Raw genomic sequence first — 25,778 nt, forward strand, 5'->3', positions numbered from 1 at the left:
AATTGCCTAAAAACCCAACAAAACACACCACAAACAAGAGAAAATAAACAAATGGTCTGCACTTTGTACTCATGGTTTCATCTGAAATTAAAAAAAAGTCCTGAAACACTTGTTTGTCCATTTCTGATCGAGAACACACTGATGAGGTTGTTTAGGGATCTTTTACACAGACAAGGGAAGAGGTGTTATTTTTATTAAGTCCTTGCTGTGTATGTCAAACATTCAATTCAACCTTTATTTGAATTCGGAGGATCATTGAGAGCAAGCCCTCATTTACAATGATGCCGAATGTACAACAGCCATAAAAACAATAGATAAGAACAATACAATAAAAATAAAACAGAGACAAATTAAAAGCAGTTACACTCATGAGTAAAATGGTCAGCAATCAAGGATTTGAATTGACCAGGCTGGACAATTGTTTCCAACTTCAGTGCATGCTGCAAAATGTTCCAACTGTGAGCCGTAGCTAAATGCAGTTTTTCCAAATTCAGTACGTGGACATGGTACTGCCAGCATAAGAAAATCAGAGGAGCAGGTCGGGTACCTACCACCTCGCCGCCTCAATAAGGAGCTAAGGTAAAAAGGAAGCCTTCCAATAAGGGCTTTATAAACAAAGAGAGACTAATGCCTATCAAGTCCACCCAAGTTTTTCATATAAGATACAATGGTGAATAGAATAACTGTCACCTAACTTTATAACTATGGTTTAAAAAGATGCTTCACAAAAATGTATCATTATTATTGTTTTTCATTTCTCCCCTGAAAACAGAAAAAATAATGACAAATAAACTTCCATATAAAGAGCAGCAGGTGTCTTTTAACTGCTGCCCGATCAGTGTCATGTAGCTGGCCTAAATATTTCGTAACCTGAATTGGCCGGATGACGTGTTCAACACACTCTAAACTCGAGGCCATGTTAAGGACTTAGGACTATTGTAATGTTACATGAACGCATCAGCACCATTATGCAAGTAACAAGTGCCCCCTCATGGAGGTTGTGAACTGGGCAAGGTGTAAGAGCGGGCTGCAGTAATGAACTAACCTAATCAATGGAAAATGATTGATTGGAGCGTATTCAAAGTTAGCGTCTCACACACACACACAGACACAGTGGGATATACACCAACATGCTGCCTCCCCATCAGCCACTGTGCTTTGAAAATTTAATCAGTGGGTTTTGATTAGGTTTAAAACCCCTTTTGATTCTTTATCCACATCCTTGTGGCTATGTAGGTAACGATAATGTTTGTTTTATAACGACACAATGTCACACATGTTCCCACAAACACCCGACGAACAACAGTGCAGGTTTATCTACCCCAGAGTGCACTTTGGCTCTTGGAGCGACAAGTCAACACATTCAGGCTCCTATATAACAGGCTGAGCCAGGTGCCTCTTACACTGTTTTCTGGAGAGGAATAAAGTGAGTACTGACACTTCAATTGTACTTCAATTACTGAATGAGATAGGGTGTAATAGTCTTAGAAATGCATGGGTGTTGTGTTATATATGAGAGCACTTGAAGGAAAATGTATATGTTGAGACATAAGCAGCATGTTCAGCAGAGCTGCATGTTAGAAAGACTTTTTATTTTCATGCTAGAAGAGTAACAAAGACTCTTCATTCACAGACATCAGTAATATCTGTCAGCTACAAGCGAGTGGAGAAATGTATGACAATGTCTCACCCTGGTGGATAAAATGAGCTAAGCTCTGAATCTCTCCCCTCACAGATACCAGTGACACCATGAATAAGCTACTGGTCATTACTGTGCTGGTTGCACTTCTCTCTCTCAGTAAGTGCATGCCATGAAGTTGAATTCAGAATAGTATAAATCAGCTGTTTCCCTGATGAATGTGGCACCGTTTGACCCCTCTGACCTGTTTTGTGCAGGTGCTGAAAGCTTCCGCATGCCGAGGCAGGCTGAGGCTGTGGAGGAGGAGGAGGAGGTAGGGACCCTGACAAAGGTCTCAGGCACCATCAAGTCCTACTATAATGATGCTGTCAACACTGCCAGTGGTTACCTGGACAGCATCAGGGGACTGAAGATTGAGGAGAAGGCAAAGTAAGAGATTTTAAATGCAGAGTTTGTTTGATTGATGCAGTATAAAAAAGTATGGATTCATATATAAACTCCTCTTTTTCTGTGTGTTCCCACAGGAATTTTTACACTGAAGCTACCTCAGTCATTACCACCTACGCTGGCATTTTTAACGACCAGATATACCACATGTTGTACCAGAAGTGAACAAAAACTGATTTCCAATGACCTAAGCCACATTTTCTGACAGCGTGAGAACTTTGAAGCTCCACACGAAACAGTCTGAACTTGGACACATCTCATCTCACCCAAGTCTCCAAATCTACAAACAGCATTTTCACAAGTGATGGACCCTGTGCTCTTTGTGGTGCTGTCTTGGACCACTGCACTGATAGTAAATGATGATAACTACCTAGCGGGGACTATAATCACTGAAAAAAACATCTAACAGCTTGCATAAAGGAACAGGACAGAGCAACTTGGCGGGCTCAAGCGAAACAGCCCGCCAAGCCCCTGTCCTAAGCCCCTTATCATGAATAAATACATTGCTCCCTTGATCTCAGAGTTGAGAAAAAAACAGCCATGAAAATAATGTGAAAACAAATGATCTATCGCCACCTGTTGGTGATTTCAGTCATCACACCTCCTAAATATTTGTGTCATATGAAATAAAATATTTATACATTAAAACTGGTGTCTGTGGTTGATAAATGAGAATTCAGTTTCCTGTTTGATATAATAAATTGTGCATGTTTTCTCCTACACATCCTTTTATCTCACTGGTGCAAAGGATCACGCGCTTGTGTCTGTACGGATCTGCGATGAGGCGCCTGCTTTTATCAGAAGAGGCAGCGCATGAACAGAGGCTTCTGTTGCAATTAATAATAGATGAAAGGGAAACAACATGTAAAATGTGAGCGCAGAGATTCCAACGGAGATAAATGAACAACAGGCTGCACATGTGAAGTCTGTTTTGTGGATTCTGACAAGCAGTGATGCAAGGATGTTGCGATTTTTAATTAGTGCGTAATTCTGAAGCTTCAGCCGGCACAAACAAGAGAGATACATTTGCAGAAAGCCTCATCTTATTTAGTTGTTACTAATGATGTAAACAGTACCAGACGGATGCAGGACAAACTAGATACTTATGTAGTTTAAGGACTATGGTATTCTAGCACTACTGCTGCCATAGGTGTAGATTTCAGGGGGGACGCAGGGGACAGGTCCCCCTCAACACTTACAACATGTGCATATGTCCCCTCAGTAAAAAACATAAAGTAGCAAAGGACTTTATTCTGACAAAATAAGACATTGCCATAAACTGATGCAGAAAAGGAAAAAATAGTGCATAAATATTCACCAGAATGCAGCAAATTAAGTAGCATTTGATTCTTTAAATTTTCTGTCAGAAGGAACCCAAACCCTCGTTTTAAACCTGTTTTAAATATGTAATTTAGATTTTGTGCCACGTGCAGATCCTTGTGTTTGCAGCCCTGCTATATTCAGATCAGGATCGATTTGAGTGGAGCTGCATTCTGTATTTGATGTCCAAATGTTTGTCAGATGTTTTCTCTCAACTGACTGTGACCCGATTTGGCTTTGACACTAATATGATTTAATTCATGGGCATCTGCAGCTGCTGCAAAACAGAGACTACAAACACTCAACATCATAAAGCAAGAAAAAAGCTTATACTGACGATTACTTCAATCAATATCATATTAATCTAGTTTGTCCTATGATGACCCATCTTTGTCATGTTTTCTCATAGATAAGAAAAACTGTGTTCACTCGTGTGTTTATTACAGTCCATGTTAAAAAGGTTGAAAGTTAGTCATCGCTCCCTGTGGATGTTTCTCCTGGGTCCCTGTCTTATCACTGAGGTCGGCAGAAATCTCTCCCCTCTCTGTCCTGAGCTCCTCCCACCTGACGACCGTGGAGGTATGCACGCACTCATACAGTAGCCCAGTGTTTCCCATTCTCTGATTTCATGAATCTTATTTTATTGTACAGTTGCACAAAGCTCATTTGCTCAGTTCCTCCTTACCCCTCTCTGTTTATCAGACCACAAATGAGACAAGAATTAGCAAGGCAATATTACATAGACTATAATGGACATAGCTACTGTGACATCAAAACAAAACCATTTTTTGTACTAGGCTGTAAACATGTTTATTTCTGCTGTAGAGTTGGTGGATCACTCATAGACTGTAGCAACACTTGAATATAAATATGCATAACTTTAAGCCTTAATAAAATGTAAATGGTTGAGTTGTATAAAAATTCACCCCCTGTTTTTCCATTTGTGCTGGCCAAATTCAAGCTACTAAAACTGCTGACCTGAAGGTCCGTCTCCTGAGGTGCTTCCAGCTCTGCCCCCAGGGAAGCAGTTCACAGTGGTGGGGAGCAAGGGGAAGAGACGGTGAAGGGATGGAGGGTGGCTAATCAAGCGGCAACCTCTAAGGCTGAAAAATGAAGCTAACGCTGAAGTGCAAAAAACTGCAGTTCACTGAATGGCCACATGAGGCTGGCTCCAGAAGTGAGTCACTCCCCATAAGACCCTCGTGTTTAAGTGCCCAACTTTACAGCAGAAATAAACATGTTTACAGCCTGGTAGAAAAAAGCAGTTTTGATGTCTATGGCTAATTTCCTCCTTCATGACAATTGTATAGGGGGTGAATTTTTATATAACTCACCTGTTTAAATATTATTATGGCTTAAAGTTATGCATAATTAAAGAGGCAACAGATAGGATTTGTTGTTTTTTTTTAGCTTGGCGCCACCTAGCATCAGTGGTGTTGCATCGCACTGTCGCAACGACCAAATTGACCATGGGGATCAGAAATAATCAATAAAATGTAGGCTGTAAAGCCACCAGTATACCTCTATGTATGTGCAGAATGAGAAGGTGTGTGGACACTCTACTAAATAAATGAGTAAAGAGACCGAGCAACAATTATCAGATTTATCTGAAGAAAAAAAACAAATAGTAATGCAAATAATTATAGCAGAATGTACAGTACCAGTACAAACACCTCACAGTAAATTATACCAATATGTACAGTATCAGTACAAACATTGATTCTAGAATAAACGCTACCATATGGAAACAATGTGGCCGGTTGGAGCTCAAATTGTATGGGAAACAAAGTTCAGTGTTCACTTAGCTGGGCGTAACTTAGCTGGGTGATGTCCATCGATAGCTGCCTCCATGAGAAGAGAACAGAAGGAAGGGAGGGGGGTATCACTGTCCGAGGGCTGCCGTTGAATGGCAACGAGGATGTCAGCCGACCAACACTCGCTACCCGGTCCCTGGTTGCGGCAATTTGCGATGCTGGCCAGCTAGGAATGAACTAGCAGCCAGTACAGTACAGTCCTCTCTGGTCTAGCTAACATTTAGCCGTGTTACTTACTGATCCATTAGAAAGAAAGCTAGCTGGACATCGGTTTTGAAGCCTCTTTGGTCACGGAGCTCCCTCCATCTCTTGAGCACCTGACTGAGGTTTAACATTACTCTTGTTTTTCCTCTTCTTTTATCACTCTCCTTTTTGCTCTTCTTTGCCTCCTCAGACAGAGGAGCTCGTTCTCTTTTGCTAGTCCGTTTTTCACTTTCCCAACTCCTCATAAGGACCGGCTCCAGTCCCTGATTGGCTGACCGACCATTTTCGCAATACATGATGCGTTTCCTGCCGTAAAGCAGATTTTTTCGGCACCGGTGGCAGAAGCTTATTCCAAAGACTGCAAAGCCACTAAGTAACCTATGTAAACGCTGATAGTCTGATTTTACTGTGGCGACTACCCTGTGCAACCCACATTATTTTCATAATGATATATTTAGGAAAAGATGCTATCTGTTGCCTCTTTAAGGGTGGGCTGCTTTAAGTGCAACCAGGTCTCATTCCAAAGTTGTCAAAATGTGTAGCTTGGGTTGTGACTTGTGGTGTCAGACACTGACAAAAAAAGCTGTCCTTTAATGTCGGTATGATGCGTGGCTGGTTGCTGTTATAGTTTAGCAGCACTTGGTGACGTCAGGGGAGAACGTGATGGGACAAGAGCGACAATTAAGGCGGCAAAAGTCCGAGTAGGGCAGGTGGGAGGGGTGGTGTATGGGTCCAACAAACACCAACTTTCACCTGAAAGAGCGGTGTTTGCGTCCCGTAAGATTCTAAAGCCAAACCTTGTTCTTTTTTCCTAAAACCAACCATGTGCTTTTGTTGTTGGAGGGGGAAAAAAAGTCAGTTGGCATTGTTGTACCAAAAGAGACTGTATGTAAACATTAATTTTCTTGTGAAAACCGAAGTGTATTTTGAAAGAAGACAATGCCTGTAACAGGCAGAACTTGACACAGTGTCCCAGGACGTCAACAACCAACGCACCCAGGGTACGTTTCACATCGTATCTTGACAAACTGACTGTGCTCTGTATGAAACGATGATTCCTAAAGTGTCCACTTAACAAACAATCATATAAAGATCAGCAAATCATGTCACAAACACTCAGCTCATGAAATGTTAATTTGCTTTGTGTGAATAATTTAAAAAAGTATTTTAAAAGTCATTATTTATCAACTGACGAGTATGATTTTCAGTCCAATCTTTAGCCACTCAGACTGGAAGAGATAGCAAATATCGTGGTTTCCCAGAAGCCCAGTCAGAGCTGTGCAATCTGTGATATTTTTAAGACAAGCCTTTGAAAATTGCATCATGGTAAAACATTAACTTTATAAACAGCAGTGGGCATAATATCTCCACTCTTATCTCCTTTAGCACTACCAAAGCTTTGCTCATTTATCTGTGACACCATTATTCATTTGAGAGTGCACTAAGCACAGACTAACCATAAAAAATGGCTTTAATAAATCCTGCTAAGCCACAAGAATCTGTGCACAGCAGATTCTTGCTGTGAAAAAGACATAAACTTTGCCAAAACACAAAAACTCTAACTGGAATCTATTATGTCGGAACAATATCTATCACCATAAATGAGGGTCTTGCTTGTTCCTCATAAACAAGGTGTGTCTGTCTAACTGAGCATATTGTTAAGCGGAGGTGTTGAAAAATATCTCTGATAAGGTTATTGCAAAGGTTGGACTGGAAATGATGCTGGATAGTAATAAAGCAGTTTGTTCCTCCCACTGTCCTAGACAAACCTTGCAGGTATAAAAAAGCCAGACTTGTCAAACATCGCACATAATCAGAGCTACGGAAGAAATAAAACAGAGTTTCAACATGAATCTTCTCCTTCTGCTGGTTGCTTTGGGGCTCACAGGTAGCTCTTTACCATATCATGTCTGAAATAAAATATATTAATATTAGAGTAGACATTTAGTTTCTCTTTGGTCTTGTTGGTGTGTTACAGGAGCATCTCCAGTAGTGGACCACAAGGTGTGTCAGCCTCACTCCAGGCCCTGGCAGGTCTATCTGCAAGGTAAAGGGTGCAGTGGAGCTCTCATCGATGAATGGTGGATAGTAACTTCCTTTGACTGTGCGCCCAAGTAAGTACAACTACTAAGTACGTACTCATTTATTTGAACTAGCAAGAGGGTTGTAATGTAACTGGTTGTAACAGTAATGTGGCCTTTAAAACAAGGGAACAATATGATATCACAAATGTTGCCCGGCCTTGAGAGCCAACATATTTTCACATCTGACATGGTGAATTAAGGGTTTATTTATCAGACCATAGTTGTTGTTTGTTGGAACTAAAACATGTTGAGTTTGAATGATGTTTCAAACGCTAGTCTTAGTTCTGTGAAAGAGGCAGAGTTGAAAGCAGAGGGTCTACAGTTGTATTTTTGTATCCTTTATTAACATTTGTTGAGTTTATTTATTAGACTTAAAAAAAGCAAGGAGAGCCTGTGGAACATAACATTAGTGAACTTGCTGCTTGAGCACATCTCCCAGCTGCTCACACCTGTGCGAATATATCGGCAACATAGATGTATTTAGGTACTGGACCCCAAGATGCCACCTATTTGTTACAATGGGATTGCTCACCTGGTGCATACACAAAAAAAAGCGACTTCCTGCTCGGCTCATAGAATTTACATTGTGATGACATAGAAATTGTATTAGCTTTTTTTTTGGGCTTGGGGAAATTTTGCAGTTCTGATAGAAAGAGTACTATCCAACCTGTTTGCAATTTATGGTGTCCTGTCAACAGTTTTATGACGTCTCTTTGTAATGGTGGTCTATGGGGGAAAATGCTTTTGAGTGACAGGGCTTGGGCTTTTTTGCAGTGATTTTGATTTTATTTCAGGATTCTGTTCTGGAGGTAAAATGAGAAAGTTGGTTCGGCTGGTGGTCAGTGCTTGGTACTTCAGTAGACTGCGACCAACATGAGCCCCGTTTCCACCAAACACTTTCGGTATGGTACCTTTGGAACCAAAAGTAACCCTTCAGACGTGGTACCTGAACCCTAGCGTTTCCACCACTAACAGTACCCTTAAATGGTGGCAGGGTTGTTGTCACTCACTGCTCCGTCTAGCACTCACTGTATTTCCTCCTTTATCAGTCTGCACCTTGTTTATTGTCCACAGAACGAGGCTGCACGCCGATATTATCAGAACAAAACAGAACAGGCTGCAGTGAGAGTCTCTCTCCATGGGATATTTAAAAATAGTTGGTTTGTGCATTTAGTCCTTCTCAGGCAAGCTCAGGGGTTTAATGTTGCCGGAGCCACAGGAACTACGCTCTGTGACGCTTCTTTTTTTTCTCAGAATGAGGAATAGAATATACACAGTTCACATAACCCGACCAAAATTAATATATATAAACACCTGAGGATCCACTCATTACTAAAAAAACAGTACACTAAAATATGTTTGTGAAAACATCTGAGTAGATAAATAGGCAATGCAGTGACAGAATCTTTATTCATATTTGATCAGTGCTTCCTTATTTGACAGTTTGACCGCATTTCAGTTATTGACGCTATAAGCTGCTGCGTTAGAGGCCCCTCAGCTCTGATTGGCTGTTTTTGGTGCGCCATGGTAGATCCTGGCAAATGCCATTAGAGGCAGTAGGAAGAGGAGGGACGTGTTTTTTTTCACAGTCCGTCTCGTGTAATTCTTTGAGAATATAGTGACACTTTCACCAAATATGAGAAAGTTATTTTCATGAGTAACCAACTGTAGCTTTAAAGTCAGATTTTCTGTGTGTCTTACACCAGTGTGGTGAAACATTTTTATTACAGTCACTCAGTCAAGAGTCAAAACAAACGTTTACAGTAAAAAATTGTTTTGGTTAAGCAGCAGAATTTTCCTAGTAGCAGTACATCCAAAACAAAACCTCAGCAGTAAAATCACATTTGAGCTTGTTAAAACCCAACAGAGGTGCTTGATTTATTCTGCTTTGTTCCAATTCAACCATGTATTATTAAAAGCTAGTTTTTTTTCTTCTGTTTCTTACCTGTAATTGAACTGCTGCTGCTTTTTCAGCGTGACCTTCAGTCTCCAGCCTCTCTGCTGCTTGGCACAATTTTTCCTGAGGAAATAAAAAGCAGACAGATTTCTATTTTTTGTTTCCCTCACGAAAGAGAATCATGAATAGGTCAGACATAATTGTCATTGGGTTCTACCATTGTGTAGCAGTGCACATGCTGTTCTAATAATCAAATCTTAAAAAAATATGTCAAGAGACATATAATCTGTCCTGACAAGGCAGGCTCATCTTGGGTAGTCAGTGTTTGAAAGACTGGATATTGTTGGCTGATCACTGCAAATTTCACTCCCGTTCCTCTTTAATTAAACCACATTCATTAACCTGCTGCTCATGTCTGATTAAGGCTTGAAAAACGTCAGTCATGGGCCTGTTTCCACCTGAGGCCTGAAAAATCCACCTCAGCTTACTAATGACAGCCTCTCTTCCCTTGTCCCTGCAGACCCTATGACACCATTGCAGTTCTTGGGGATCATGACCTGACTGTGCATGAGGGCACCGAGCAGCGCATTTATGTTGCTGACGCAATCGTTCACAGTCCCTACCGCTCACCCTTCCACAGCCTCACGCTGGTCCGTCTGGCGACACCCGCCAGCTTCAACGAGTACGTCCAGCCCATCCCTCTGCCCAGCCGCTGCCCACTGACTGGGGAGACTTGCTACGTCAGTGGCTGGGGATCCACCACCCCGAATCAATGTAAGTGGATTTAAAGAAGCTACTGTGGCTTTTACACCTCATTAACTTGTCACCACATTAGAATTTAGTATAATTGCAGCAAAGCCAGTGTTCACTAATCCAGTCTGTCAGTATTCCCCGTCCTACAAGCCTTAAACTCCAGCTTTCCTATGAATATCTGATCCGACTAAAGGCCTCCCGTAGAGCTTTTATTGTAGTAGTTGTTTTACATTCAGTGTTTCTCATCAAAATGCCTTGTGTGTATCTGGGAGGCCTAAAAAAAAAAAAAAAACACTGAATGCATTTGCAAAACCTTTTTTGGAATGTTTTGAAACCTGCTTTGAATTTCAGAGATGTCTTCCACTACAATGGAGATGAAAATTTCAACAGACCTCACAGTGGACAGTTTCATACAGCCTGTCTCTGCAGTGGAGCATAGTCCCTCGAAATTGTAGACAGATGATGCTGTGGATTATGTATTCAGCTGTAGCTCCTGTATTTGGGAACTGATGCTGAAAAGCAGTGCTGAATTTTAAATGTTTTTGTAGAAATGCTGTGAGCAACAAACCAAATTAATCTACAACCCCACAACTGTCAACTGACCCTTTAAATAAGGCCACTGTGTATTTGAGGGAAAGAAAAACTGCCCCAGAATGCCAGCTGTGTGACAAAACCCTTTGATTAACATTATTATTATTCAAAGGAATCCAATCCATGATGGTTTATCTAAATACGATAAGTTATGGGACAATGAAGTGTACCTTCATCTATGATGCCACTATATTGCAAACACCGTCAGACTTTGAATTTAAGCAGCAGAGGGAAAATGATAAACTTGATATAACAGAAATATTTTTGACTTTCCTAAGTAAAGGGATCAGACTTATAGTAAAACAAGGAGTGAAATATAATAATTAAAAAACATTTCTTTTAAAGGAGCAGTGTGTGGGATTTAGTGGCATCTAGTGGTGAGGTTTGCATATTGCAACCAAACGAAATTTACCTGCGGAGTCTTTTCCTCTCCAAAACAAATGGATCAGGTGATTTGAAGCGATAAAAACACGGAATAAAGCAGTTTCACATTACATATCTATGTTTTTCCAACACTGTTCGGCATGTCGCTGATGGGCTGCTGGCCCTGCACCTGCTAATATGTGCTGACCTTTTTCTTCTTATAACTTAAAACCCAGGTGTTTAGAGGGCTTTCACTGGAAGTCAAATTATCCGCAGAAATCTCTTCCTCTCCAAGACAAATGGATCAGATGATTTAAACCACTAAAAAAACTGAATGAAGCAGTTTCAGGTTAAAAATCAGTATTTTTCCGATGCTGTTTGGCTCATTGTGCAGGGGCAGTTCTAGAGCCAGTGTTTGGTTTGTACATTCTGGGCTATTGTAGAAACATGGTAGACATGATGGATTTTTAGGTGATTAAATAAAACATACTTTTTATATCATCCTGAGACCCTACATCCTCATTATAGGAAATCAAATTTTGGGTTTACTTTTGTCCTCGTTCATGGACACTTTTTATGATATCTAGTGGTAGTAAGAGCAGAATACACCAATCCATGTAAAAACACGATGGCAGCCATCTCTGCCAAGTCAGTCTGAAGCCGATCCCGATAAAAAAGTGGACAAGATCCAAAACCTGATCACATTTTATGGTTAAAACTTGTTTATTTACAGTTCATAATGTTTGTAGTTTGATATGGCAACAAATTTGACCAATTTCAGCAACAAGCTGAGACGCTGTTAATAAGGAAGTACTTGTTTGAAGACATTAGGACTTTAGTATTGTCTCGTTTGAGGACATGGACTTAATTATTGTTGACTATGTTTAGTTTTTTATACTTATCGGGTCCTCCTGCACAAACTAGCTGGGAGAAATTAAAAATGTATACCAAACAAAAGTTCAGGTCTCAGGAAGATATTCCAATTCTCCCGATATTCCCCCCAAAGCCTACACACTGGAAAGTCCCACACACCTTAGTGGCCCTTTATTCCACAGAGACACTTTCCTGTTTGATTTAAGTACATCAGTACAGTGTTATAGCAGTGTGCCAGCTTGCTTTGCATGTTTAAATGCTTGCTCTTTAAAACTAATGCACATGGAGTGACACTGGGCAACAAGTAGCACTCACTTCAGCTGATAACATTTAGCAGCAAAATGCACTACTTTTACATTTTCACAGTGACTCAGGGAAATTCTGATCAGCAGGTGGGCATGGAGTCACTAAAAAGCTCATCAATATTCTGGTCATTGTGACGCTAACAAGGCATGAACGTTCTGTTTTAATAACGGCTAAAAATGGCTTTCTTTAATCAGAGCGCTTTCTAATTGCCTGTCAAAATGCCCAGTCAGTGATCAGGACTAATTAAAAGAGGTAGACCTTGAAAATAGTATTTACTCAAGGTTTAGACCTTAATGCTCCGGTGCAAGTGGTAATGCATAAAGATGGGAAGTAATCCACAGACCTGGAGAGGGAAAGGAAGGAAGCTTTTGTTGAAGAAAGAGTGACAGATTGATGAGCGGTGTACAGAATACATCACAATGAATACTTTATGTCACAGATTCAGATACCTATGACTTTAGTTTTTGAACGAATCAGAGTAACAACCCACCTTCTTGCTCTTGGAAACAGATGAGCCCCAACAGCAACTGAAGTGTCTAACTGTGCCTGTTGTGGATGACCAGACTTGCGTGAACACCTTCCCTGAGTACTTGTACTGGAGCCACGGCATGGTCTGTGCTGGACGAGCAAACACAGATAACTGCATGGTGAGCATGGTCACAACCCAAAGAAAGTGTGGCTCACACTTCTGTATTCCTCTGCCTCCCACTGGATCCCAGCCTTTTTTTATTTCACTTTAACTGGCTAACCAATCTGCTTACTGCACATTTCCCCAAAAACAACCCAAACAGAGTCTCTTATTCTTTCCCCTCTCTCTACAGCGGAATAGAGGCAGCGTGATGGTGTGCAATGGCCAGCTGCAGGGTGTGCAGTGGTTTGCTCACGGCTGCGAAAACCCAGCCAACCCCACCGTCTACACCAAGATGTGCATATACAATAAGTGGATCAATGATGTGAGGGACCGCTACATACCAGAAACTCTGCCAACCACTCCAGAGATGAGGACATGAGGCAGCAGAGAGACATTTATTCACAGATTTGATGTAAACACTATAAAACACTATTATAAACATTACTCCTCATTTTACGGACAGGGGTCAGTGTTATGAATACTATGTTTAAACTGGAAGGTTGGGGTTTATTACATTTAATGATGGTACTCTAGTGAAGATTAACTGACATAAATATACAAAAGTATCTATGAACATTATGCAGCAGTCTCAAATGCAAATCCTATGCTCAGCTACAAAAAATCAAGCCAAAAAATCTGTATGCAAACTCAAAACTGTACATATAAACAACAACAAAAAATAAAATGTCATGTGTTTCGAAGGCTTAATGTTTTATTCATGATTTTTAGTGCACCCTTTACTCTGTGATTCCTCCTTTATCCTCATTTGCTTCAGCAAAAAGTTTCCACAGCTGGCTAATAGCTGCTGCAAATTAGCTGTGATTTTTTTCATATCATAATTTCACACATGCTGCTGCATGTGACACTGACGGTGAATTAAACATGACAACGAAAAGTTGTTTTGTTCCAACTGTTGAACGGTAAAACCATTAAATCTTGTGACTAATGGCTACTGGATTAAAGGCCTATCAGCTTTTTTAAATTTGTGAGACAAGTTAATGTTTTGAATAACAACAAATGAGTACAATGCCCAAATTGGTACTTAAAGGGATAGTGCACCCAAAAATGAAAATTCAGCCATTATCTACTCACCCATATGCCGATGGAGGCTCAGGTGACATTTTAGAGTCCTCACAACATTTGGCGGAGATCCAAGGGGAGAGGAGGTAGCAACACAACTCCACCTAATGGAGGCTTATGGCACCCCAGATTCAAACGTCCAAAAACACAACAACTTTTTATATCAGGGCTTCAGGACACTTGGATCACTACGGATGAGCAGTATAGTTATATTTTGTGGTTTCAATTATGCGTTTTTGGACGTTTGAATCTGGGGCGCCGTCAACCTCCATTAGGTGGAGTTGTGTTGCTACCCCCTCTCCCCTGGGATCTCCGCAAGTGTTGTGAGGAAACTAAAACTTCACCTGAGCCTCCATCAGCATATGGGTGAGTAGATAATGGCTGAATTTTCATTATTGGGTGCACTATTCCTTTAAGGCTGCTCAAGTCTGTATTTTTAGATAAACAGTAGATCAAATGACCAGTGGCGTCCTAAAAGGGGGGGCCAAGAATCCCCTGATAAAATTGCTGGACGTGGTGCACTCAGTTATTGAGCTAAGCAAAGGAAGTGGTATCTTCTGAAACTTGACAACCTAAGGCATTCATTGGTACCAACCAGGTTGGCATAGCTTGTTGGTAGAGGTTAAATAATGTTCCAAAGTTAGGCTAAATTTTGGCGAGGAAAATCTCACCTCAACACATCTGTATGAAAGTGGATTCTATTTTTAACCACAAGTCTCCCCTCAATTTGAAAAGGCTTGTTTCCAGTAAATGTTAAACAATAAATGTACTCCTTCAAATTAAAGCTGTATGTCTTTTTTAAAGGAAAAGCACAACCAGCCTATTTGAAGTACAGTGGATTGCCTGTTACATGTATCTGCAGATACATGACACATTAAAACAGAATTGTTGTGGAACTCAAAATGTTAACTGCACTGGCATGAGTCTATGCACATCAGGTAATTAGTTATATTGGGTCTCATTCATGAAACATGAGCAGAATGAATTTGTGTGTAAACTGTTTGCAGAAGGAAATTTATGTGTATTTTGGTATTCATCAATATGTTAGTAGCTCCAATCTACACCTGCCTCTGACTGTTCACAGTGCTTGTACGCAGATGCCTTTGAAACACCTAAGTTAAAAATGACAAAATATTACAAAATATTACAAATATAACACATTTGGTTAAATTAGTTGGAAATTAGCGCATTAAATCTTCAGATTAGGTTTCTTAAAAATGTGAATGAGTAAATTAAATGGACTTATTAGGTGTATTTTCTACATTTGTGGCATCCCGTTCCCACTTGAATCAATGAGGAGAGAGAACTCACAAATGTATCTTCTGTTTGAGTGGCGAGACTGTGAGACCCATGTCACTGACCAAACACTGAGCTATCAGTGATGGCTGTCACAATGTAATGATTTAACACTTAATATAAGACATACATCACTGTACCGTCTGAGTTTGCTATTGACTGCTTCAGTGGAGGCATGTCGATGTCTGTGTCATATTTCCTGACAAAGAGGTCTCTCTGATGATTCAAGCAATGAGCTCATCTGCAGCTGTGACTGGGTCTCCTCCTGTAGCTGCTATGTTGTTTTTTTTGTGCATGTGTACTTTTAAGTTTTTTGCATCAAGTTTCATATCAAACCCTTTTTGTTTAACTTCTTGGCCGGTTCTTACAAAATAAGACATGGAGTTAACAGCATCCATTATCTCCTTCCAAGCCTTTGATTTACCTGTCCCTGTCACACCACAAATAATGTAATAAAAAAATCAATTAATATAAAATATTATACGTATCTCAGCACTGAGATGCTTCTCTTTCTCTTTCTCTCACTGTCTTTGTTTGCTCCATGCTCGCAGGTCGACAGGATGCAACGATCCATAGTAATTATCACCTCCATACATGGCAGTCACTGGCTATTCATGGGTGAGGATGTATGCTTATTGCTGACTGGTAGGAGCATGCTGTCAGTTTATGATTAATTGGCATTCATAAACATACACACGTGCATACGATCATATCTGAATTTTCCATGGCATTCAGGAATTTGGTGTCGGTTTTTAGTACTGTTTTTTTTATGTGCAAATCTACTCAGAGATTTACTAACAATTCATGAATAGACTAATTAACTCTAAAATAAGAAACCAAAATATATCAGCATTCCTTAACTCTCCATATTAACACTGTTTTCAACTAACCTACATACTTAAACAGCATAAGCGAAATTCCTGATATTCAGTTATGGTTTTTGGTTTTGGTGTGCCACCCAAGATCTTTGGTGGCATCTGACCCTTGCACCATTGCAAATGACAACATGTAATAAAGAGGCCGCTCATCGTGAGAAACCCACAGAAAATTATCACCCAACTCTGAAGTAGGCTACTTGTTAGCTCAGTGCACCTTTCGCATCTTTTGGCACATTGTTTGGATGTTATTTGCAACTTAAATGTTTCGAATTTGGCGGAATTTATACATCTGTGTTAAACTGATGATGTAACCTGCGCTGTAGCCTGATGTGCATCTCCCGAAAAATTTAACTACACGTCACAGCAATGCAGGCTGTCTATTCTTGTAAGCTGAAACCATTTCCCTCAGTGGAAACGAAGCTTTTATTCACTTTTATTTCACAGATAAGAAACAATAACTTGTGTAGATAATAAAGCCTCCACAAAAATAACACATTAATTCTTGTGTTTGATTTATCCTGGCTTTATATGAGCAGAGGAAATCTCCGCTCATCGCTAGGCTAATTCATACAATATAAAATGCCATAGGCTTGTGCTAATAACGTTAGCATGTTGTATTTGTTTGGAAAACGTGTTTAGTATAAGACAGTTCTTTTGTCGATGAACTTCGTGGGTTGTAATAGAGTTGAACTTTGTAACGTTACCTTTGTCAAATGTTGCTGTTGTTTGTGGCTTCATATGAGTAGAGGAAAAAGTCAGCTAGCTGCTGGGCTAATTTACACAATGTAAAATGCCAAAGGCTTGTGCTAGTAACATTAGCATGTTGTATTTGTGGGGAAAATGTGTCCAGATAAAGACAAGTGCTTTGTCTGTGAATGCTGCGAGTTATAATGAAGCCGATTTGTGTTTGAAATTGTCTCTATTAAACCATGTTTAATGTGTGTTTTGGTTGTGTTTTGAATCAACTAAACTTTACAGCACTTCACAGAAACCTTCACCGCCAACTAGTGTTTTGGAGGTGTAACTGCAGAGTGACACAGACACACCACCACACAAGTATAAATGCTAAAGGCATAGGCTAAGGTGTAGGGTCTGCCGCACAAGTATAAATCCCGCTTTACTCTCCCATTACAGTTGTTTTCATCCACAGCAGCAGCAGGCAGCTGTTTTCAACCAAAAGCTCCACTGCAAACTACCTGCCCAACACCAAACAGCAGACGGACAAAGTTACCGACTAGCTGGTGAACATAGTGAAGCATTTAGCAGCTGAAGAGCCAAATGTGTCCCTCGGAGCTCAAAGGAGACCGAATATCAGAGCTACATTTGTGAGGTGGCTGGATTCTATGATTACAGCTTGCTCTGCTGCGGCCAAAAATACAGAACAACTTGGTCCTAATTGATAATAATGTCATCATCAGCAAACTGACCTTTAAGTTATACAAGTGTGTAATTGGCATTTTTGCAAATAATAGAACTGTTATTCTAGAATTAAACATGTTATTTCTATTTATTATAGTTTCTTAATTAATTTCTAACAGTAGAATTAAATCAATTCAAATAAAATGAGCCTGATAATGAGGCATTCATGGAGTTTTGCATGGATGCAAATACTCCTACATGACAAAGGCTGGGCAGCATTAATATCAAGCACCACTAGATGGGGGTAAAACCCAATGATAAGGAAACACATTGTGCCAAAGTGCCAAAGAGAGAGAGACAGAGAGAGCCTCTGACAGGGTGGACAGGTGACGTGAATCTTACATTCTTTGCGAGGTTTTGTATGAACTCTGATCTGAGATCTGAGCTCTGAGCCATGACACAAATATGATCGCACAAGTATGTCACAGCAGTAAACATCTAACGCAGCTTTACCAAGACACAGTGAGTACAAAGGAGCTGGAGAACACATGGGGGAGTCAGAGACACTGCATACATAGACTAAAACATATACACACATGTGTGCACTCACACTTACATACAAAGTGACTGACAGCTGTGTCCATAATCACCCAGGCAGCTGAACATGGGGGCCACTCTGCCATCTGTTCCCACCATTTCTCTCCAGATCCTCCGAGTCCTCACCCCCTCTTCTCCCACCTCTGCGGGAGACAGAGGGAACACTGAGGGGCTGACTTTAGTAACTGGGATGTCACTTCATAGAACAGTGTGATATTAATTGGTGTGAGCTTTAAGAGCTGCTGCTTGGTTTTTTTCTGTCACTTTGAGTAGCCTCTGTTTATAATTCCGAGGGATTTGACTGAAATTAGTTTAATGTAACTGCCACTATGTGAGTAATTATCTTTTGTAACAGATACAATAGATACTCTATTCTCTCCCTCGGGCAGGATACCCAAGACAACAAGGCTGAAATCCTGTGGGATTTCCCCCAGATTCCTCCTTGGTCTCCTTGTGTACTGATTCCCAAATGATCTGCAGTTTGTTATGGCTTGTACATGTGGTCTACTTCCCTCCAAAGAAGACATGGTTCCCGGTTTACCAGGCTGCATCTCCATAATTTCCACCTGAACTCCCTGGTAATTGAAATGGGTTATCTCCTTTGCTTGTGCAAACACCACAGCCCATTTCCTTCCTTTAATTTCTAGCTGGAATTCAACCTTTCATTTCCTGTGTAAATATAGCGAGTCAAAGCCATTCAATAAGGTTAAACAGTGATATACAGTAGAGTCGAGGGGGAGATGCCTGAGATATAACAGACAACTGGACTAGAAGACTCTAGAGCCATGATTCAGCTCTGTGAGGCTGTACTTAGGCACTGTTGGGCTTTGTGTCGAATACTAATGTCAGCATAATACTAATGTCAGCATGTTCACAATGACAGCGCTCACATACTAATGTTTAGCAGGTGTTATGGCAACCATGATCACTATTTTAGTTTAGCATGTTCACATTTGCTGAGGCTGATGGGAATATCATTAGTTTTGCAGGTATTTGGTCATAAAGCAAAGTATTAGAAAAATAAAAATGTTAGCCACATGATGGCACAAGAAGTAAAGGTAGGGCAGTGTGTCGGATTAAATGGCATTTAGAGGTGAAGATTGCAGATTGCAACCAGCTGAGACTTCTCCCAAGGCCAAGCATGAACTCAGGCTTAGGATTCCTTTAGTGTTCATTGTTTTGGAGAAGCCAGATTATCCACAGAGGTCTTTTCCAGATCTGTAATGAAAACAGGTAAAAACACAGAAAAAAGCAATTTCAGGCAGTGTTCATTTCATTGATGAAAACATTTTCGTCAACAATCTTTTTGTCCATGACAAAAATGAGACAATGATGAGCTAAAGATAGATCTTGATAATAAAAACTAAGACAAAATCAATGCTTAATTTTTGTTGACGAGACGAGACATGACGAAATGTTAGTGGTGGACTGTCATCAATTCTCTTCGAATGCCGCATGTAGGAGCTAAGTCTTATACTTCAAGCTACTGAGATGCTTGACCCAGAGTAACCTGGTTGACACGCCTTGCTAACTTACTGGTTTCTCACACTAACGTTACCGTTCTTGATGCTCAGTAAAGGAGTCCAGACGCTGGTCTTCTGATGCAGTATAACTAACATTTCCGATTTCATTGATAACTGATCAAACAAAGAAAACGCCGGCAGGTAGTGCTACAGCGGTCAAAAACCTTTTGCCGTTCCAGGTCAAACACCTGACGACAACAGTGACGTAGCTACCTTTATACCTGAACCCCATGTAACTACACAGCGACACCCATCATACACAGAGTGAACAATAATTCATTTTTCATGATCACAATAACACATTTGGCTCCTGTACTGCATGAGCGACAAGCTGGTAAAATCCAGTAAATAGTCTGTGCCAGGATGTTTCGCTAGCCAGGAAAAGCACACATCGAAGCAACGTCAGCTGTTAGTGCAAGTTGTGAGCTGTAATTCACCAGTAAATAATCAGCCGTGTGTGCCTGACTGTGGATGGTGAATGGATTGGAGTGGAGTTTGTTAGTTGCAGCGGTGGCTGTTAGCAGTTAGCGCCACCTGTTAGTTGCTGAATGGCAGCGGAGCAAGCAGCCACTGGCCGCTGGACTCCACTCAGTCTGGACTGTCTCGGGAAGATTTATGGTTTGATGCTGTTTGACAGGCAGGTAGGAGGCTCAGTTATCTGTCTAAAACTATGATTGATGAAAATCACTAAAATATGACTAAAACCAATAAGTATTTTCGTCTCAAGACTAACACAAAATCTAAAATTTTTGTAAATCTAAAATAGCTGTCAATTTTAACACTGGTTTCAGGTTACAAATCAGAGTTTCTCCGACGCTGAACGGCTCATTGCAAACAGGCCGCTAGCCCAACACCTGCTAATGTGTGTTCACCTTTTTTCTCTGATAAGACCCAGACGATGAGATTTTAACAGGAACCGAATTGTCGCGGAGGGGCTGCTAACTACAGTGGCCAATGCAAAAATGTGAATGGGCCTTTCGAGACTCAGTGTTTGGTTTGTCTGTTCTGGGCTCAGCGGTGCAACATGGCAATCTCTGTGGACAGAGACCCGCTCCTTATGTAGATACAAATGGCTCATTCTAAGGTATCGAAAACACAACAATTCAAATTTCAGGTGACTACACAGTGAAGAACACATACTTATATATGATATTCAATTTCTGCCAATTTATTACCCTAAATCCTACACACTGGACCTTTCGGCATCACCAACGTCATTCCAAATCACCCTGAGAAGACCATAATTGTTTGTACCAAATATGGCAGCAATCCATCTTATTCAACTGACTGACCGACAGAGTGACAACGCCATCCCTTGAGCCACGCCCCTAGCATGACTGAAAAACTACATTTTATGTCATAAATGCTGTAAAAAGACGGATAAACTAAGTTCCAAGTATTTCTAAGGACTGATTAACTGACATCAGGAGGAGTTGCCATCAATTACATTCCAGCTAGCTCCACATGTCTTTGCCTAATGGTCTAAAAGGAAGTCTCAATCCTCTTGGGGCGTGTGAAAAAAGAAAATCTTACTTTATAACAACAACTGTGTTTACAAGCAGCACAGTTGTGCGGTTTCTCTAGAAAGTCGGCTACATTTAAAATTACACATTGCTTCTTGGCCTGCAGAGGTCAGATGCATCTTCCACAGCTCCCACTCAGAATTTAATGGACTAACATAATCAGAAGTTGTAAAGATAAGATGACCTTTGTGTGGTCAGAGGGATTTTTATGCCCTGAAATGAATTCTAGACACAAGTCAGACTTACCCACTGAGCAGCTCCTCTTGTCTGCATTTCTGTTTCCACCCTGCAGACAAACTTGCACACATACAAATTGTGGCTGGACTGTGAACGCCTCTCTCTCAGCCCACTTAGCAATAATATGCTTACATTTATTAATGGTTAACCACCGCTTCTTTCTTTCCTTCCCACCACACTCCCTCCAACTTTCTGTAAATTATTTCCCAATTTCTAAGTGTCCTCCCTTCAACCTTCTCTCTCCACTGGCTCTCATAACTCAGGCATGCACGCACGGCCCGCACCGAAAACAAATATCATCCTCAATTGCCCAAACACCGTGGCATAAACTGATTAATGAGGGAATTAAAATGAACGATGATCCATTGGGGGAGATCTTTTTCCCGGGCTGTGACAGTGCTTATCAGTGGATGGTACAATGCCTGTAGAGTAAACGCAGAGGCATCTCCCTCCCTTCTTCCATTTCCTTCCATCGCTCTGTTTCCCTGGCAAACTATCGCCATCACTCAACACCGGCTTACATTCCCAGCATTCCCCTGTGGCACCTGGCTCATGAGAGAGGAAAAGTGACGAATTCAAACGCACCTTCTCAAACAGAGAGAAAGTGCACACCGCGCGCGCACACACACACACACACACACACACACACACACACACACACTCATCCCTCCATCACACACTGTCTCTTCCAAACAACTGACAGGTCTTTTCACAAAGATGTAAATGAATATGGGAGGCTGACTTACATTACCACAGGTCTGTGCATGTGTATGTGTGGTTATATACAGTATGTGTTTCTGTTCACTAGGCTAATGGCTCATTGAGAAGAGCACAGGCCAAGTCAATCATGCCGGATCTCTCCCCGTCGTCCCATTGAGACCTGTGGCTCATCAGGGGAGATAATTAGACTGAAGAGCTTTAATGATACTATCCTAATAGCTACAAGAGCACACTGTGAGGCTGCAGTGTGTATATGTGGGATGTGTGTGTGTGTGTGTGTGTGTGTGTGTGTGGGTGTGTGTAAAGGTGTGGGATGTGTATCTGAGAGGCAGTAACTGAGTGAATAAGTGATTAAAATGATGTTTTGTTAATAGGAGTATTTAGGCGTGTGTGTGTGTGTGTGTCTGTGTGTAAGGCCGATGGGATAATGAATATTGTGGCTATCAGCCTCCACGCTCCCTCTGCTTTTCTCCTACTCTCTCCACTATAGTGGAGCGTATTGTGTGTGTGTGTGTCTGTGTGTGTGAACCCAAACACACACACCTAAGACTGTGTGTGTATGTGTGTGTTCATGAGACAGAAAGAAATGAGGTGGGGGAGGCATTATGCATTCACATTGGAAATTGCTGTGAATTTAAATGAGCATGTGCACTTTGGTGGACACAAGCTGTTTAGTAAATGTAAAGTGCATTGCCTTGCCATGAGTGCTTACATACAGGGGGGTGGACACAATAATGGGAACATTTTACATCGCACAGTGGTGTCACTCTCCATACATCAACACAATTTACAGCTGCAAAAATTACCATAGAGCTACGTCGACCCTCCTCTGACACAGTGTGGCCATAAATAATAAGAATATTAATTGTTTTAGAGCCGTTGGAGCTGTGTTTTTTTCATATGTATCATAATAGTCATAAATATAAACTAATAAACGTTCTTTGAGGGGTCCAGCGTGTAGGGTTCAGGGGGATATATTGGCAGAATTTGATACATGAAGTATATTTTCATGAGTGAATAATCTTCTGAAAATAAGTGTCGTCATGTTTTTGCCACCTTGGAACAACCTGTTTATATCTACATATGGAGTGGGTCCTTATCACCATAATGCACCGCCATGTTGTTTCTACAGTAGCTCAGACATACAGATCAAACACTGATAGGGACATTCACGTTTTTGCATCAGCCACCATAGCGAGCAACCCCTCTGTGATGAGCAACATGGTGGAGGGGCTGCTAACTATGGTGGTTGAAAGCTGATGGTTAGAATCAGCGGGTGTTTTTGTTTTGGAGACGAAGAGACCTCTGATAATTTGGCTCCTGGTAACAACCCCTCTGAATGATGAACAGTGGGGGGCTGGGGCTCCGAGGCAGAGCAGGTCGTCCACCAATCGGAAGATTGCTGTTTCAATCCCTGGCTGCCCCAGGCGACATGTCAAAGCATCAAGATACTAGAGCAACCTTGGGACCTAAAATGACCTTACCTGTGCTCAGTGACATATGGGGGAAGTGTACCAAAAGCGTATGTTCTGTAGGGTTGCATCAGGGATGGGAGTCTGACCTGGATGTAACAATAGATGCAGAGTTTTGGTTAGAACTACAGTACAGGCCAAAAGTTTGGACACACCTTCTCATTCAATGCGTTTTCTTTATTTTCATGACTATTTACATTGTAGATTCTCACTGAAGGCATCAAAACTATGAATGAACACATGTGGAGTTATGTACTTAACAAAAAAAGGTGAAATAACTGAAAACATGTTTTATATTCTAGTTTCTTCAAAATAGCCACCCTTTGCTCTGATTACTGCTTTGCACACTCTTGGCATTCTCTCCATGAGCTTCAAGAGGTAGTCACCTGAAATGGTTTCCACTTCACAGGTGTGCCTTATCAGGGTTAATTAGTGGAATTTCTTGCTTTATCAATGGGGTTGGGACCATCAGTTGTGTTATGCAGAAGTCAGGTTAATACACAGCCGACAGCCCTATTGGACAACTGTTAAAATTCCATTATTAATACTAGAAACAGACTGATCCAGTATAACTTTCTTCACCCACTCTATATAACACCACAGAGATTGCATACATATAAACCAGACAGACTGTTTAGATGTGGTATAGAGGAGGGCTTGTTTTTGCATTGCACCTGGTCATGTATAAAGCTCAACACATTTTGGCAAGACTTTAGTAAAGTCATGACAAAACTTGATTTGCTTTTCCATTGGACCCACAAATTTGCCCACTGGGAAACTTTACAGCCCCTAGTGCTTCTTTATAGATCTCCAAAAAGAAGTTTTTGGACATAGCTTTGATAGTAATGTCGTGGAAGTCTGATTCCCATCTTCCCAAAGCCAGGTGGTTTTTGGAATATATTGGTACTTTACCAACACCTCTATCAGATTTGTTACAAAAAAGATACCAGATTGATACAACATTAGTCTTCTGATTAAGCCATTATTATTTATATTGCCTCTTATTTTCTGTTGTATTTATTTATTTTATTTGAAATTTCATTTATTTACTATACTGTTCTTTTTACGACTACCTACTCCTTTTGAGCTAGGTCTTCTTTTGGTTTGTATGCGAGGGGGGCAGGGAGGGGATCTGGAGCCATGTTTGTGTGTGTGTTCTGTATGTTTTGTTAAATTGAAAATTTGAAAATAAAATATTTTTAAAAAAGCATCAAGATACTGAACCCCAAATTGCTCCCAATGGCTGTTCCATTGATGTGTGTGAGAGCATGTGAAAGGTTACTGAGTAGCGGGTAGCGCTATGTACGGTAGCCTCGGCCACCAGCGTGTGAACATGTCGTGTAAAAAGGCTAGACTGATGCTATACAGGTGCAGTCCATTTACCATTACACTGAAGGAATTCTAACCAGAAGAACTTTCAGCTGGTTGCAATTTGCAGTCTTCACCATCCCCCTAGAACTTACAGTGTTCCTTTCAGGCAAACCCAAGGTTTGCAGTGTCCTCAACATGCCAAAAAAATGATCAGCATGCGATCAGGTTGCACCACTCAGGAAAAGAAATTCTGTCATACCATTTGAGTTTACGCTTTAAAGCCACACCATGAATTTCGCGATCCAAATGGGAATCAGTCCTTGGAAGCGAAGGTGCTTTTGTGCCGCGAAAACTCCTACACAGAGAGGGGATACAGAGAGTTCACACACACATACACACACACACAAGCACAGGTGCATTTTTCAGTAATGGTTTTCTGAAAAAGGGGCCACAGCTACAAAGAAGTAAACCCCACAGGGAATCCATTTGCCTTCCCTTGCAATCATCATACACTTCTCTAAAAACACCATGGACCGGCACCGTTGCTATGGATACACACCGCTTCATCCCTCCCTCTTACTCTGTCATTTTTCCGATGTATCTTTCTCACTCTGGAAGGCCTGTAATCTCTGCAGGTTGGTTAACACTCCTGCTACATACCAGAACATGTTGTTTCCTGCATGTACGAATGTCTTGAAGTGTTTTTGTGTGAGGAATGTGTGTAAGAAAGCTTCACCTGAGGGCACACTTTGCTTCAGGGAGACAGAAAAATACCACCCAATGATCCCACACTAATAGATACCCGGTGTGTAATGCTGCTAACAGCTGCTCGCTGCGGTGAACAGACGATATGGAATGTA

General features: G+C 41.0%; 2 protein-coding genes across 2 annotated transcripts in view; both read left to right on the plus strand.

Moving 5' to 3' along the window:
- Positions 1 to 1,364: 1,364 nt before the first annotated feature.
- apoc2 (apolipoprotein C-II) lies at positions 1,365 to 2,734 on the plus strand. The gene is made up of 4 exons (XM_049583269.1): positions 1,365 to 1,426; positions 1,736 to 1,798; positions 1,897 to 2,068; positions 2,164 to 2,734. The coding sequence occupies exons 2-4, from the start codon at positions 1,750 to 1,752 to the stop codon at positions 2,249 to 2,251; spliced, it is 309 nt and encodes a 102-aa protein (XP_049439226.1). The 5' UTR covers positions 1,365 to 1,426; positions 1,736 to 1,749; the 3' UTR covers positions 2,252 to 2,734.
- Positions 2,735 to 7,079: 4,345 nt separating this feature from the next.
- The window catches only part of LOC125892915 (trypsinogen-like protein 3), a 60,452-nt gene continuing 41,753 nt past the window's right edge, over positions 7,080 to 25,778 (plus strand). The window contains exons 1-5 of the mRNA XM_049583256.1: positions 7,080 to 7,312; positions 7,403 to 7,538; positions 9,926 to 10,179; positions 12,802 to 12,938; positions 13,113 to 14,036. Of these exons, the coding sequence (XP_049439213.1) occupies positions 7,273 to 7,312; positions 7,403 to 7,538; positions 9,926 to 10,179; positions 12,802 to 12,938; positions 13,113 to 13,301 (756 nt within the window). The 5' untranslated portion in view covers positions 7,080 to 7,272 and the 3' untranslated portion in view covers positions 13,302 to 14,036. The remainder of the gene's footprint in view (positions 7,313 to 7,402; positions 7,539 to 9,925; positions 10,180 to 12,801; positions 12,939 to 13,112; positions 14,037 to 25,778) is intronic.

Source organism: Epinephelus fuscoguttatus, linkage group LG8 (genome assembly GCF_011397635.1).
Source record: "Epinephelus fuscoguttatus linkage group LG8, E.fuscoguttatus.final_Chr_v1".
Taxonomy (NCBI): Eukaryota; Metazoa; Chordata; class Actinopteri; order Perciformes; family Serranidae; genus Epinephelus; species Epinephelus fuscoguttatus.

Bases quoted from the DNA above. Each gene is read 5' to 3' on its own strand.
- apoc2 (XM_049583269.1), top strand. From the start codon at position 1,750: ATGAATAAGCTACTGGTCATTACTGTGCTGGTTGCACTTCTCTCTCTC. The intron at 1,799-1,896 runs GTAAGTGCATGC...TGTTTTGTGCAG, and splicing joins GGTTGCACTTCTCTCTCTCA to GTGCTGAAAGCTTCCGCATG. The intron at 2,069-2,163 runs GTAAGAGATTTT...GTGTTCCCACAG, and splicing joins AAGATTGAGGAGAAGGCAAA to GAATTTTTACACTGAAGCTA.